This window comes from Tribolium castaneum, chromosome 1 (assembly GCF_031307605.1).
Source record: "Tribolium castaneum strain GA2 chromosome 1, icTriCast1.1, whole genome shotgun sequence".
Classification (NCBI taxonomy): domain Eukaryota; kingdom Metazoa; phylum Arthropoda; class Insecta; order Coleoptera; family Tenebrionidae; genus Tribolium; species Tribolium castaneum.
In genome coordinates this window covers 37,238,012-37,254,156 of record NC_087394.1, presented here as the reverse complement: position 1 = coordinate 37,254,156, position 16,145 = coordinate 37,238,012, and the positions used below count along the sequence as shown (strand labels likewise).

At 33.9% G+C, this 16,145-nt stretch overlaps 2 protein-coding genes across 8 annotated transcripts; one reads left to right on the top strand and one right to left on the bottom strand.

The window, feature by feature from the left end:
• The first annotated feature begins 31 nt into the window (after positions 1-31).
• LOC658631 (ras-related protein Rab-21) lies at positions 32-1,257 on the top strand. Its single transcript, XM_961401.5, has 3 exons — positions 32-484; positions 535-821; positions 902-1,257. Exons 1-3 carry the CDS (start codon positions 350-352, stop codon positions 1,128-1,130), a joined length of 651 nt encoding a protein of 216 aa, XP_966494.1. The 5' UTR covers positions 32-349; the 3' UTR covers positions 1,131-1,257.
• A 41-nt stretch (positions 1,258-1,298) lies between these two features.
• On the bottom strand, positions 1,299-16,001 carry Mbs (Myosin binding subunit). Of its 7 annotated transcripts, XM_015977516.2 has the most exons (19): positions 15,666-16,001; positions 11,110-11,522; positions 10,909-11,053; positions 10,647-10,857; positions 10,490-10,564; positions 9,972-10,163; positions 9,855-9,921; positions 9,483-9,617; positions 8,680-8,775; positions 8,481-8,591; positions 8,185-8,362; positions 7,916-8,068; positions 6,447-6,621; positions 6,279-6,400; positions 6,048-6,119; positions 3,893-4,078; positions 3,756-3,842; positions 2,734-2,832; positions 1,299-2,380 (listed from the first exon to the last, which is right to left on the bottom strand). In XM_015977516.2, exons 1-18 carry the CDS (start codon positions 15,912-15,914, stop codon positions 2,734-2,736), a joined length of 2,766 nt encoding a protein of 921 aa, XP_015833002.1. In that variant the 5' UTR covers positions 15,915-16,001; the 3' UTR covers positions 1,299-2,380. The 7 variants fall into 7 exon arrangements, with proteins under 7 accessions (XP_015833002.1, XP_015833003.1, XP_015833006.1 ...); XM_015977517.2 differs by lacking the exon at positions 2,734-2,832; XM_015977520.2 differs by lacking the exon at positions 7,916-8,068.
• Between the last annotated feature and the right edge of the window lie 144 nt (positions 16,002-16,145).

Below are 16,145 nucleotides of genomic sequence, written 5' to 3'. Positions count from 1 at the left end.
GTCAAGTTTGAGCTGACGTTTCCTTTTACAACCGACTTGTTTACACGTCTTAAATCGATTTGATTCTTCGCGGTGTTATTGTGGACCGAAAATTTTGTCAAAAAATAACCATTTGCAATTAACCAAGTCCTGAAAAAATGTGGTTTTGGCCGAAAATTGAAAAAATTTTGAAACCCCCCTAGCGGCGTTTTCCTAAACTAATTGCGACAGGTACGCAAAGTCACGCCTACATAAAGAACAATCAGCTGATTGTGAAAATGTAATCGAAAATAATTGTTGATTGTGGGGAAAAGTCTAATAAATCATTTGTGCGTAATTGTATTTAATGAGTCAGTGAAATTCGTTGACTATGGCCAACAACACCAGCGGGGCTTCCCACAACTTTAAGGTTGTCTTGTTGGGGGAGGGTTGTGTGGGGAAAACCAGCTTGGTACTTAGGTATGTGGAGGATAAATTCAACACGAATCATGTAACAACGGTCCAGGTACGGTGTTTAATCAAGTTAAATTTTCACTTTTACACACTTTTTTTCAGGCTTCGTTTCTCAACAAAAAACTAAATATTGACGGCAAACGCATAAATTTGGCGATTTGGGACACTGCAGGTCAGGAGAAGTTCCACGCCTTAGGCCCTATTTATTACAGATCGTCAAACGGTGCAGTGTTGGTGTACGATATCACTGATGAAGATTCGTTTCAGAAAGTCAAAAGTTGGGTGAAGGAATTGCGGAAGATGTTGGGGGCTGATATATGTCTAGTGATTGCTGGAAATAAGACTGATCTTGAGAAGAACCGAAACGTTAGCTTGGAAGAAGCCGAAGCGTGAGTTACACTTTAGGTTTTTCACTCTCTCATCACTACGCTGCTTGTGTTCAAATAACTTTTAATTATTTTTTTTGCAGCTATGCGATTAAAGTGGGAGCGATACATTTTCAAACGTCGGCAAAATTGAATAAAGGCGTTGAGGAGATGTTTCTCGTTCTGACGCAGAAAATGTTAGAGACTGTTGAAGAGAAAGAAGCGCAAAATGCGCCCTTGTCTAGACAGAATTCGCAACGTCGCAATGTTGTTGTTGTTGACGATGATCAAGTTCCTCCACCACCCACAAGACAATGTTGTAGCAATTCGTAAATTTGTGTTGTTATTTTTTGTATATAATTTCGTTTTAAGTCAAAAAATGTAACGAGAGAGTCAAGGTTGTAATTTGGAGCTTCCTCCAAATAATGCTTTATAAGAATAAACCCAAATATGTACAGAATTTTTTCATACTTACCTACCAGTCCCAAGAAAAACTCACAATTCGTATCAGGATTTTATTAAAGAATCAGCTATAAAATCACTATTCACATGATATTCTACCAGCCTCTAAACAAGGAATAAATACATGAAATAATTTACACACTAACTAAAAATTTATATAATAAATACAAAGAGAAGCAAGGCACAAGTTCAATGAAATAAAACGTTAAAACGCTAGAAATTAACAAACTGTATGTACAAATGTAATTTCGCTAATGAAACAAAACATTCATCAGTCCAATTTTTATTATTATGGTCACAGACAAAATTCATATGTAAAGTTTTGATTTGAACTTAGTGATATTTAGCACCTTATGGCATAATTTCAAAGTTAAAAACATCTAACAAGTGAAAAGTGCTCAACAAAATTTGTCGCAAGTTTTTCATCTTTGGACTAGATTCTAACAATTTAAACTTTTCGTTAAAAATCGATTTTGTACATTACCTAAGGAAAACAAACTTTTATAATGCTTATATTTGATCAAATGCAAGCATTATAAAACAAATATCAAGAAAAAACAAATAATTTATATATTTTTTGTAACATTAAAATCACAACAATTGTTAATAATAAGTTATTCACAAAGTACAGTACATTTAAATACATTTATATAATACAACATGTTTATATGTTTTACAAAAAATATACTTTAAATTGACATGTTCGTTTAGTAGGTAAAAATGAAGTGTTTAATACATGTCTTTTCCTACAATGTCAAAATAAATAAAAAGCAAATAATATCACACAACCAGCAAACTACAAGCAATCCAACACAAATGCCTTATTATGTCAAAATGTAAAATTTGCCTCAAATTCACCGATTTGAAGCAGACATTACTTGAATGTGGTCATTCGTTTCGTACAATTTTCAATAAATAAAAAATAACAATAATACTTGATTACAACAAAAAAAGGAAGGAAACGACTTCGGACTACGAAGTTCTAGTAATCAGAGTAAAATGCAATAGGAAAATTAAAACTTCTAAGGCTTATGCTATTTCGATAACTTACTAATCACTCTAATAAGCGCTCCATTCTCGTCCTTTAGCTTTTGATTTTCTACCTTCATAATATCCAACTGCTGAAAAAATCAATACGCAAATTAGCAACAGCCAATCGACTGTAGTAAGTTAAACACATGCTCACGTACGAATAATTAAGCCGTGTGTCAATATCGGTCCGTGAAAAAAAGCTCAAACATTCAAACAAAAAACACTGCACAAAATTGGAAATGTGAGAGAATATGTTAGTATGTTAGCAATTTAAAAAAAGAAAAACTTTTTTTGTTATTAGGTGTGTAAATATGCGTTCTACCATCATCCAACATCTGAACACAAAACAAGTGTACAATAATAAAACAAAATGAACAACAGGAAACAATTTCATTAAAAAAAATGGGCGAAATCAGCTGCATGGCGTTTTAACGAGTTTTACCTATTTTTTTGGAGAGTTGGTAAGTTTGGTGATGACACGAGTGAGAGACCTGTTGTCAGCCTTTAAACGTTCATTCTCGGCTTTCAATTTTTGCAATTGCTAAAACAATAATACAACGTGTACCAAATACAACTTTTATTCATTTATAACGAGGAGAAAAATCCTGAAAATTACACTAGATTTAAAGCTTCCATTATACTTAGTTAATGCGCTATGTATTTATAATTTACTGATAAAATTAGAGCGACACATGAAAAGCAATTAATTATGTATTAGGCAATTGGTACGGAATTAGATTTGGCGGCTTATTTATAAAATATTTGGGTTTCACGTTGACCCGTTTCTTTTTTATACAAAACAGACAAATACAATTCTCTCTGCTGCTGCTAAATCATTATCTCAAACAGGTCAAGAAATTCGCAAAAATAAACCATAAATGAAAAACAAAAATAACCAAAGACAAACATATCACGTGATAATAAGTCTGCTATTTATACGTTTTTAAATGCACATGATGTGAGCAAAAATAGCAAACACTCTAACTCATTTACACCAAAAAATACCGCATTTTATTTTTACACGCAATATTTGCAAGTCATTTTTCACAACTACACTGAGTGACAGCGGAAATGTAACATCAAATTTTGTTCAACAACTTACACTTTCACATTTCTAGGGTCACTGAGTATTATTTTTCACCACCAATAACTCAAATTTAAAAATAAAATGGTGTGCTCCAATTTTACAAGTAAAAAAATCATTGTGTCATCGAAAAATAATCGTTGCGACACAAAAATTGTGCATTGTTTGTTGTTTGTTGTGCAAGAAAATTCGTGTTTTATGTGGTGTTGTTACTGTTAATCTGTTAGTGTTAATGGTTAAACTAAATATCAAATTCCCGTCCAAAAGAAAAAAAAATCATCCAAAAAAAGCTTGCTGCAAACTACGAAATAATATTCGTACAAGAAAAAAAAATGCTGGAAGAAACTAGAATTAAATTATAACATAATTCAAATACCTACCTTTAATTCCTCCTCCATCTCACTCAACTTTCGTTCCATTGCCCTCCGTTCGCGTTTCTCTAATTCCGATAACGAATTTTTACTCGTCTGTAATAATTTCATTCAAACGAAAAAACTCACTTTAAGTTAAGACTTACCACAACTTTGAGCTTCTCCAGTGTCTGTTTTGTATCCCTCAATTCTTGATCTGACTTTTTCAGTTTGTCCTTGAGTTCATTGTTTTCGACAAGTGCTTGTTCATACAATTTTTTATAGTCAATTTCGCCGTTTTCGTTCCTAATATCCGAAGTGCTTCCTAAACGAGATCTGCTCGACCTATCACTCTGCAAACAAGTGTGAAACACTCAATAAAAAACACTAATTTTGTAAAATTCGTACAATATAACCCTCTGACGCTAAAGAATTTAAACTGATTGATTTTGATCCCAAGCTACTACCACCAGTTAAAGAATTACGCGATCTGGACAAGGAACGATCCCGCTCGCGATTAAAACTTCCAGTTCTAGATAAATCCCTTCGGGACCTATGTCCTGTATCGTACGTTTTCGAATAATTCGGAGTGACTAGATTTATATTTGCTAGACTTTTCGCTGGAATTGTTATGCTCGCATAACCGGAACTTCCCCTGTAACCATTGGGAAAATAGGGACTTTTGTAATTCGAACTATAACTGCCATAAGACGAGGACGAAGAATAAGGACTTGACGATGTATAAGGAGAGGTATAACCGACTGTATTTGTCCCATAATATCCCATACTCCTCGGTCTATTACTATAGGAATTTCCGTTGCTTCGAACCGCTGAAGATGAACGACGTCTCAAAGGAGGCACCGGTTGTTTACCGTGAAAAGACATTTTTCTCGATTAAAAAACAACACAAGAAACACAATTTTCCCGAACTCAAGTCAATTACTACAATTTATAGACTTAAAAAAATCATAGTATACAAATAAGTTTCGCATTGAACTCGAACATGAAACAGACTGAACTCGTGGAAACTCTAATATACACACACCAACAAAACTGGCAAGCTATTTAAATCCCACTAAACGACTCTCTATCTTCGTCTAATTTTGATTTTCCTGAAACGACCAGAAAAAAAAAACACAAGCACAACCCTTAGTTTATCAATTAATTTTTTTTTGTGTGTTAAATAAACATTGTTTAAATTTGTTGTTTTACGTAGAAATCTATTTCAAGGTATGAACCTGTTCGTCAAAACCACCGAAATAACGCACCCACGTAACGTTGCGACGTAAAGAAAATCTAGAAAAAAAGTCATACACGACGAATAATTGGCATTTCTGGTCTTTTTGTCAATTTTCTGAACTCTGGCCAATCCAACGTTTATGATAAATGAAACTCGCACCTGGCCAAGGTCTCAACGGCACGTGCGAATAAAACCGAAATGAATGACGAAATTTATTCTCACTATTTTTGCGATTTTAATAACCTACATTAAACCTGATTTGTTTATTTTACATTTCGCATAAGGGGACGATGGTGGTGGATATTCGAGATATAATTCGTATATTTAGGTACAGTTATTTTAAGCCGAAGAATTTAACGAGCGAAAGATAACTTCGTTTAGTTTAAAATTAAATTTTATAAGTTTCTTAATTAATTTACTACGAGAAAAAAGTTTAAACGACACAACACTGCTAATAATAAGTATGATATTTTGCAAGTTTGCCAAATTATTGGTTTAATAATAGCGCCGAAATATGGCAATTACACGAGACGTAATTAGTTCGCCAGTCAATTTAAAACAACAACAAAAATTCAAATTACAGTCGAGTTCTTACCTCAATTCGAAGCATCATCGTTACAGTACAAATAATTACGATTTATTAAAAAATGCCTCACACAGACGTAACACTTTCAATGCATGCGTACTTTTTATCAAATATTTTTATCACAAAAATTATGTAAGTGTATGGGCGTTAAACTTTATAACAATGAGATCAGAGTTGGCATTGTATTGGCCACAAGGTTCCAATTTTAGTCGACTCATAATACAGTTCCTTGGTTAAAAATTGATTTTGTTTGTATTTTTTAATTAAGCGATGACAAACTTTTTTAAAAATATAGATAATGTTTAGTGAAACTTCCACAACCTTGCTCCTTTCATCACCTCCCACTTACGAAATAATTAAGGTTTTTCTAATACTAAGAAAATAACGTTCAGGTGCGTTTGTATTGAGAAAAAAATTCGAATTAGATTCGAACCGTTGCCAACGAAAATAAATGAACGAAATAAACAAATTAATCGAACGCAAAAACATCGCTTACCTCTTCGTGATTTAATTTCGTACTATCTTCATAATCACCACCTCCTGACGGATCCTTATCTTGATCCATATCCTAAATGGATAAAAGTCGTTATTAAAAAAAAATCATATATATGTCACGAGAGTAATTACAACCCTCTGCTTCGTGTTGGGCTGCAAACTTTGCCCACGGGAGGAAATTATACACTTTGCTCCCTAGATATATAAATCGCGATTTTTTACACACACTCACATCCATATTTTCAAACGAGACGACCCCTGTGGACCTCCTCTTGGGCCTCCTTCTTCGTTGGATGGCCGCCTGTGTGGCGAGAGTGGCTTGAGCGTTGCGTACGTCATTTTCTTTGTCTTGTTCTGTGTAAAAATCGGTTAAAATTCGTCCAATTTTTTTTTATCGTACCTTTTTCATCTTGAGTTTTTGGTCTTCTCAATGGTAACGTGACCGTAGTTTCGGCCGTTTCGACCGGTGCCGATGACGGTCTAGGATTCGTGGTGGTATTTTGTGTGACGGTGCGACGGACAAAGGACGGAGTGCTTGGTGGTTCAGAGGATTTCGTTGCATCTTCCAGTTTAAACTACATCCAACAAAAAGTATTAGCGTGCACACATTTATGCCCAAACCCCGTGTTGTTAAACTATATAGACCCCAAAAAATTATTAAACACAACGGTTATTATTCAATAAACATTTATTAGAATTTCATTTGGTACTAGTAACGAGATCGGTTTAGTTATTATTATGACACTCCAGATAAATCAGTATTTTTTGCTGTGCTACAACTAAATACAAACAATAGCATTACACACTAACATGCATGCTTAACGTAATAATACAAGAAAAGTGACGTTAAGTACAAAATATGTTGGATAGGGTTACAGATTAAGTATAAGCTTAGAAGAAAAACCAAAACGCAAATCTGAAAAAAAATGACTACAGTAAGGATTGATATTCACTAAATTAACGAAGTAAACCGATGTTAATAAGCAATCAAAACCAACACACATAATTACCTGCCAATAAGTTCGTAATCCAAAAAAAAAAACAAAAAAAGAAGATTCCACTTTTAAATTCTTATTTCACAAGTTTAAATTTTAATCAAAGGTCTAATTAATAGACAGGCCAAAAAAGTCCAAATACAAAGACTAAGTTTTAGCACTAAATTTTGCTTAATTAAATAAAGAAGAATTTAAAAATTCAGATAATACGACCTAGAAACATGTATCTCAATTCATACAGAATTCATCAATTTTTTTCAAGTCTTTATATTGGAAATGAATTAATTAATATTAAGTCGCTGTGAGAAATATAATTTCTTTGGTTCATTGTTTAGAATGGCACTTACTATTATAGAACGATAGAATTGTCTAATTGAAAAATTGTGCACCCATTTCGGCGATTTTGTGGTTTACTTTAATCGAAATTTCACATTTTTGGGCAACAATTTTTCCAGATATGTCGCCAAAATAATGTCATTTTTGATTTAGCCTAGTGAATTTTTAAACTGAGTTTTGAGTTCAAAATAAGTTTAAAAAAAAGCAAAAATAACTCGATTTTCGCCTAAATTCGAATTATTATTTTTTGGATAATTTTCGAATAATTGCGTTTTTTTTATGAAAAACGTGCTAATATGACAAAAATTAATTTTAGCAAAATTTAATACTATGTTCTAATCAATTTTTCATTCACATTTCAAATGTAACTTTTGAAAGTTTAACCAAAAGCGGTACACGTATTATCAAGAACCTCCTCCTTTGGTAATTTTGCATGTTTCAATCATTAAAAAAAAAGAAGAAAAAAGCGAAGAAGAAGTGATAAAAAAATCATCCATTTGCGGCTCCACAGTGACTTTCACAACACCTAAAAACTCACCTTACTACTACTGTCAATTTTCAGCCTCCACGACGGCCTACGCTCATGAGTAATACTGGGTTCTTCAGTATCACGTGTTATAACAGTAGGTGCCGCAGTGGTTATTGTAGCGGTCACACTCACTCCGTTAGGGGAATCCCCGTTAGCTCCAGACTGTTAGTACACATTACATATGATTTATTAAATGAATGGAAAAAAATTATTACAAGAATTATTCACCACTCCCGGATGAATAAGCCATAAAACTGAAAAATGAAGTCACGACTTACTTGCTCGTTATTGTTGTTATTGCAATTCGGTTGATTCTTCTTTTTAACGAATTGTTCAGCCGATTTTATCTCCTCCAATGTTACACCTTGAGTCGAACGCCTCGTCTCACGAACACGTTTCGCATGAGCTTTGCGTTGCGTTTCACTTTCTTCGTCACGAACGGGTGGCACAAACGACCTTTGGAAAAAAATTAATCAAACAAAGCTCAACTTTAAGAAAAAGTAAAAATTGGCGAAACTCAAGTCAAACATTTAGTAAGCAACGTCACACAAACTCGGTTAAAACAGTATCATACTTGAAGAAGTTTTTAAACATTTGAAGTCTATTGCCACCAGGTGTTGTAGGAGTTGTTGGAGTGCTAGTGGTTGTGACAGGTTGATTTGTGCCAATTGGCAATTTTAAACCGCTAATGAAAGAATTGACAAAATAAATTTACGAACTGACAACACATTAAGCCTAAATCCGATATTTCTTAGTTTTTTCTAAACGCTTACCTTCGAAGTGGTTGATTATTAGATACTGGACTCATAACCGGTGATGTTTTCGTTGATGATGTACTGTTATTTTCGTTGCTGTCTTCTTTCAAACTTCTAGAAGGAATAAACAAGGAATTTGTTCAATAAAAATGCATTTATTATTTATTCTATTTCGTATGAATAAAAAATGTAAATAAAACTCGTTCCAAATTGTTACGTTACCACCTGATTTGGTATTGGTCTGAAACTTTAGCGACAAAAAATATTGCCAATATTAATGAAAAACTATTGAAATAGTATTTTTTTTTAATGACTTGACCAGCCTCACCATCAGACAGTTTTTGAAAAATATAAAAATAACAATTACTGGCATCTGGTGACTTTCGCCTTAGAACAGATAACTTTTTTTTGGTTGTAATTCTGACTGCTCGTAACAATTTGAAACGACTTTTAATTAATTAATAATTCCCAAGTTGTAAAACTAATGACTTGTCACAAAAAAGTGAAGTTGTTTGATTTGTTACAAGTGATAAACTTTCATAATCAGTTGTAATATTTTAGATTATCAGAAAATTTATTTCAATATTTATCAAGAGAAGTTTTTCATGCAAATGCTAATAAATCGTGACGAAACACTTGTGCAGACATTTAATCTCCTACACAATCGTAAAAAAGCACTAAATACATCTCAACAACGAATTATTATAAAGCGATGGTCATCAAGCATTAATTGTTGGATTAATTGTTAATATTTGCCCTTTGGTTAAAAAACCATCGCTTTATAATAAAAAAAATTGAAGACGACAACAACACGTGCATACCTGTAATGCTGCTGAGAAGTTGAATAGGAATTTGGGATAATGTCGGAATGAGGTCTAGTCGAATAAGGAATAATGTCATTGCTATTTCTATATTTCTTAATGCGTGCATGCAGTTCCTCGTATTTCGAGTAGAACCTAAACAATACAAGCAAGTGTCAGAGCGTTAGATGCAATCAGTTTCTACTACAATACATTCGAAAAGAAATAAAAGTAGTAAAAACTGGAGAATAGTCGATTAAAATAAGCTATTATTAATTTCCTCTCCTTTGCAAGATGAAAAATATTAAATTTCTTGGTTAATAGGCGAAGCTCATTTTGCGAAGGAGTTATTATTTTGTAAATAAAAAGCGATAAGAAAAAAAACACACTCACTCTTTATCCGCTTGTAAACTAGTGGGTCTTCTGAGGGTAACGTCGTTTTCATTATTTACAGAATCGGCTAAAAACATTACATTTAAATTTATTCAACAACTACTATTATAAAATTACCGATTGTTTTTACAGGACTTGGTAAATCGGCTTTGGTCTGTCGTGTGTTCTGCTTCCTCCAAGAGGGCGCATTATCTTCGTTATTTGAATCAACTAATTGTTTAGGAGGCACACTAGGTGGCAGTCTTGTAGGTTCTGCGGGCTTATTTGATATGCTTACTGCATCTAAAGAATTCACTCTGTTCTTCTTCTCTGTAAACAAATACAATAATTAAAAAATTATCGCTTAAAAATTATTTTCTAATATTTAGTGTAATATGTGATAAATATTTTTGACGTTAGAAGTGTTAAATTAATTGGTGGATTATTCGCGTTTCTCTTTGTTTTCAGGCGTTAGAAAAGTTATTATTTTGCACAAAATTGTTAATTGTATTGGCATGCACAAAATCATGTCGAGTGTCTCTGGAAAGGAAAAAAAAATCGTAAAATACTAAACAAAGAGCTATTCTAATGTTACGTTGCTTTTCGTTCATGCTTAAACATTTCTGTACAAGTGATTACAGACTGACAAAAATTACCATCATCAGTGCTGTTCGATTCTGTTTCAGAACTGCTTTCAGTCTCGGATTCACTTTCACTAGACACGTCCATTTCTTTAAAGCAGCAGAAAAGAAAAAAAATATTTAAAAAGTAAGCACTTTTGTACGAAAATCCCACAAATTTTATACAACTCACCGATATTATCCTCTTCTTTATCCTCCTTTTCTGCTTCAACTTCGACTTTTTTAACTTTACTCGGCGTTTCAGTTTCAATAGTCCTATCCTGTATTTCGGCTCTCTTTTTCGCTTGCCGCCTATTAAGCACGTCCTCTTTGTTTTGCTTCTTCTTGAGATCCTCCAAAACCTTCAACATGTCATTATCGGCTAAATCAAACGGAGTTTGACCCTAAAAACAAAAAATAATTAATTGTGCTCCAATTATTGTTTAATGACGTACGACATAATTTTTCGCATCCATATCAGCTAGGTTTTCTGCCAGAATTTGACAAGCGTCCTTATGTCCCCAATGAGCCGCAGCATGTAAAGGACTCCACCCGTCAATATCCTGAGCGTCGATATCTGCCCCACATTGAAGCAAAATTCTAAAATTTAGTAAAAAAAATATATAAAAGAAAACAAAAATTTTCACTCGACTAACTTCATAACGTCCGTATATCCCTTGGCTGCAGCTACATGAAGTGCCGTAGCCCCATTTTTGGGATGTGGTGCGTCCACAAGTGTACTTTTGGTCGCTAACCATTCTTTAGCATCTTGTAACATGATACGTTTTTCTTCGTTGCGAGCTGCATCACAGTCAATTCCTCTCTTTTTGATTTCTTCGTTTAGTAAATCTTCCATTTTTTGACATTCTGCGATGTCTACGGCCAATTCACCGTCGTTGTTAACGGCGGCAACATTTGCACCTTTTTCAATTAAATATTTGGCAATGTACAAAAAACCGCAACTTGCTGTTGCATGTAATGGTGTCCATCCTTCGTTATCGCCACGATTTACGTCCGCTCCGTGCTCGACCAAAAATTCGACCATTTCGGAATTATCGTCAATGCACGCCTGTAACAAGCTCACGTTCAAAAAACACAAACATATAGCCAACAAGACAAAACCATAACAAAAAAAAATATAAAAACTGTGACAACAGAGAAAAGAACAATGGCTTAGTTTTTTTATTTATTAATTTATTAACCAGCCACACCCAAAACTCATCATGACTAATTTGTTTAATAATGCAAATACAATTTCGAGTATCTAATAAAGTTTTCAATTTCTTTTTTAAACTTCGTTTTATATTTCATACTTTTTTAAGTAAAAAAAATCGAAACATTTTGTCGTTAATAAGCAGAATTTTGTCTAATTTGAATCATTTCCCTCAAAGACCAAGCTTAAATCGTTTTTCTAAAATGAAATAAAGATTTTTTTGTTTGTTTTATAAGTGTTTTCTCACGTTAAACCAACGGATCGTCTGTACATTGTCTCCAGCCAGATAAGCCATTTTCTGGTTTTAAGGCAAGAAATTGTCTAAGATTAACTATTGTCTTCTAATTTGGTACATAAACATTTACAATACAAAATAATACTAATAATAATAATTGATTTCCTTCTAAACCAAAGCTAAAGTCGCTCTTCTGAGCTAGAATAAAGCTTTTGTGTGTGTTCTGTAGGTGTTTTTTCGTTTCCAAGAAAATTCTATAGGTCTACAAATCAAATAATTTTCGACAAATTTAAATATTCAGCAAAATTTGTGCCCAAATTTTGTTGGTTCAATTCATGTCAAAAAAGGTTATTTGGAAACAATGGCTTATCTGTCTCGAGATGACGGCATATTATGTTACCCATTCAAGTAACATAACTTTTTTATGTCTCACCCACATTTACGACCATCATAAATATGAACAAAAAAGCCCATTTGCCTTAATCCATCTCGTATTATACAACTTCTTGTAAGAATACTTGTTGAAAACCGCAATTCCGTCCAATTTTAGACCGTCTGCTCTAAATTTAACCACTCCCTAAAAAAAGAGCTTTATTCGAATCGACATTTCGAAAACACCAGGAATAGATATTTTCGCTACAAGTAGGTCAAACGGACACTAATTGTAATTTCATTTTTTTTTTATCAAACTTATAGACGTGTGGCATTAATTTATTTATTGTTTTTATCCATCGTTGGTAATTGATTTGGTTAACAAGGATTTTGGCATGAGTGATTCCACGGCAAAAACCACAAAGGTCATTGACTCGACCAAAACAAAAATAAGATTGCAACAACTGCACATTGTACGAGCTCGTCGGCCAAAATAATGTATTAAATTGGTTTTTTATCAGAAAAAACACCAGAGGACTTGGGAGGTATGGCACAGATTAGTCTGAATTGAGTTCTAGTAACGCTCTAGCTCGCAAATTAAACTAAAATCGCTACCCACAAAAAATTCCAACGGAAAAGTTCCATCGCCTATGCGCAAAGTCAATCCTTGGCTAAAAAACTTTTTCGCGTATTTCTGGTGTTCTCGCCTTGCCAAATACAAGCATCCTGCTAGAACGTTATCGGGTTTTCTCAGACCTTCCCGAGGCTGTTAGTTGTGTAACTAATACACTGTATGTGAGCCCCAAATGCGAGATTATGCCATACCTCAGTCAACCCCGAGTCAAAATCATCACATAAAAAACCAAACAGAAATATTAAAGGAGGTTTTTATCAGGCATCGATCGTGAGTCAACAGACGGGTCTGTAACAGATTAGTCTGAATTGAGTTCTAGTAAAACACTAGCCCGCAAATTGAACTAAAACAGCCGGTCACGAGAAATTCCAACGATAAAGCTCCACCACCTATCGCCAGAGCGAATCCTTGGCTTTGAAACCTCATCGCAGATTTCTGGTGTTCTCGCCTTGCAAAATGCAAGCGCCCTTCTGGAGCATTAAAGACACATCTCAGACCTTCCCGGGGCTTTACAAGTGTAACAAGTACACAGTAAGTAAGCCCCAAATGCAAGATTGTCACAGACCCTTTATGATCTCAAACTGATCGTTCAAGTCATCATTTAAAAACCTCGCCAATCTAATAATTTTGACAAGTTTTACGGCGTGTAGAAATTCGCCAAGACTTACGACACAACTCGACACGATTATGCCATATATGGAAACCTAAACCTGCATAAAACATACTTAAAAATATCAAGTGAAGACAAAAGGATTGCATCAATGGGCTCGGCCGCTGGATATCTCGTGCAAATTAAATTCAACAAAAACGATACGAACCAGTCGACTGATAAATTGAATGCCCACATTATTCATTACCGACGAGAAAGAACGAGCTACTCTGTCTGTACGGCTTGACTCATCCTATTTAGTTAATTCCTTATCGGATTAGTTCAAATAATAACCATCGACTTTATTGTCACATATTTGCTCAATGCCGAGCTATGTATCTAAGATAAATGTTAAAAACGTGAAACTACACCCTGGTGTAATTTCTTGAAATAACCATGACACAACTATGGGAGGGTTACACCGAGTATATTCACCTTCTAATTGATGAACACACAAGTTCAGAAATAACATCAAAGTAATGGAACAAATCATAATATTTACAATTTACTTAATATCGAAACAATAAACCTTTTCCTTTTAACAATAGAAAGCCGCCTGACATGAAAAATTACACACACACACACACAAAATCAATCGAAAGACGCTGCTTTACGTAAGACAAAAAATATATCAATAATTGCCCCACTTGATTCATTTTAAATTTAGTGGAGCCTTATGTTTTGAAGGTCTTCTATTAATATAATCTTAAAATTCGGACCAAAAATAAACTTTCATAATCGGTAATTATTACAGCAAACACTATTTTATTATTACATAATTACAAGACAAGCAATTAAATTAGCTGTAAAAACTAGACCATTATTACACCGCTTTGTGTTTTACTCAAATGCCATTAAATGCACAAATGGATCAACACGGGTCTACCCTATTTACCTGAATCTGTAACAATAAAAACATTTTAAACGAATTTTCTTGTAATGGCAATTCTTTCATGTGTCCGTTTTTTAATGTCTTTTGAAAGCGTTGTCATCGTTTAAAGGCAGAATTCAATGATATTGATACAAGACTGCATGTAAATGGAGCAAATATGAGCTTCTTTCTACAAAAATTTAAATTTACTTGAAACTGGCTCAAAATTGATGGATGTTGTAAGTTGTTCCCAGTTTTAGTTTCAAAATTCTTTTATTCTCTTCTCCTTTCTAAACAACCTTATTTAATTGCTATATTATCTCTTTAATAAATTTTCTTTAAAAATAAAACAAAAACCTAGAACTGCCCTTTTTCATTAAGATTGTATTTGCTAGTGATTAGTGATGCCAATGTTAAGACCATTAACATTTTCATTTAACTAAAAAGCAGACTAATAAAAAAAACACAGTAATTCGTCTTTTTCGTCAAGGAATTATCGACAATAATAGGTTTTTCAATGAATGAATGCAATTTATTTTTATGTTTGTCTGAAAATATCCGAAATACTTCTCGAATTAGAAATAACAGTAAAAATAAAAGCCCTCACTGAAGACGATCTTTATTACGGTTGACACCTACTTGCTCATTTTATAGCGATTTATTTGGAATAATATCCAAGTAAAGTTGTGTTACCTGACTCACGTTGAGTCTACAAACCATAATTTTACAACATGAACTCATAAATTGTGTCAGAAATTGGGTACATCATTTTTTAGGTAACAGTTACATGATAAAACGTAAAAAATTATGTCCGGGAAATAAAATTTAGCGTTTTTTGCCCCAAAAAAATGAGTAAATAAACAATATAAAAACTTGTATTTAAACGAGTTATGCTCTGTTAAGTAATAGCGTAATCTTAATAATATTTTTAATGATTTCTTTGTAATCATCTTAATAACACTGTTTGGAAGTTGGTGTTATTATAAACATAGTAAATAATTATAACAATTTCCCAGAGCGTTTTTATCTCATCCATTCATTGGAGCAACGGTTCTTCCGCCTTGGGAGCAAACACGGGTTTATCTGTGTCAATTTTTTATCGGAAATAACGATATTTGTTCAAAAATAGTGAATTTTTTGGCTTCTCAGCTGTAGTAGCCATGTTGACACGGGTTTTACGTCACTGGGAAATGGGGTACCAGGGCCACAGGTGGACATGGTTTCGATGGTACAATTACCTGGTGGAGGGCCGTAAGACCATCGACATTGGCAGTGTTTATGTCGGCACCGTTTTCCAAAAGTCTCAAGACTTCATCTTTATCACCCGCGGCGCACGCTGCAAGGAACACACAACCCGACGAAAATTTGATTTTCCGCGAGGTTTGTTTCGGATAAACCGGCTCGCGATTCGTGTCCGAGTCCTCCCAACGTTTCAATTGCTCGGCCCTTTTGAAAAGGGCCGAATTCGAACGGGTCTCTAAAGACATGGTTATTTAACACTTTTCACAACGGCCACCATTACCCACTCCTCACCAAACACCTCAAAGTTCACTCGGTTGCTGTTTGACAGAGGGTGCGGTTGGCGATAATGAATTTTACCGCGACATCTCCCGCCATGCTCTAAACACTAACAAAAACAGAAAACCGCCACAAAAATAACAGTTAATTTTAATTGTTAAATTACAAAAACACAAAATACATAACAAATAGCAATAGAA

Bases quoted from the DNA above. Each gene is read 5' to 3' on its own strand.
- LOC658631 (XM_961401.5), top strand. From the start codon at position 350: ATGGCCAACAACACCAGCGGGGCTTCCCACAACTTTAAGGTTGTCTTG. The intron at 485-534 runs GTACGGTGTTTA...ACTTTTTTTCAG, and splicing joins ATCATGTAACAACGGTCCAG to GCTTCGTTTCTCAACAAAAA. The intron at 822-901 runs GTGAGTTACACT...TTTTTTTTGCAG, and splicing joins AGCTTGGAAGAAGCCGAAGC to CTATGCGATTAAAGTGGGAG.
- Mbs (XM_015977516.2), bottom strand. From the start codon at position 15,914: ATGTCTTTAGAGACCCGTTCGAATTCGGCCCTTTTCAAAAGGGCCGAG. The intron at 10,565-10,646 runs GTGAGTTGTATA...GCTGCTTTAAAG, and splicing joins TAAAGAAGAGGATAATATCG to AAATGGACGTGTCTAGTGAA. The intron at 3,843-3,892 runs GTAAGTCTTAAC...AAATTATTACAG, and splicing joins TGGAGAAGCTCAAAGTTGTG to ACGAGTAAAAATTCGTTATC.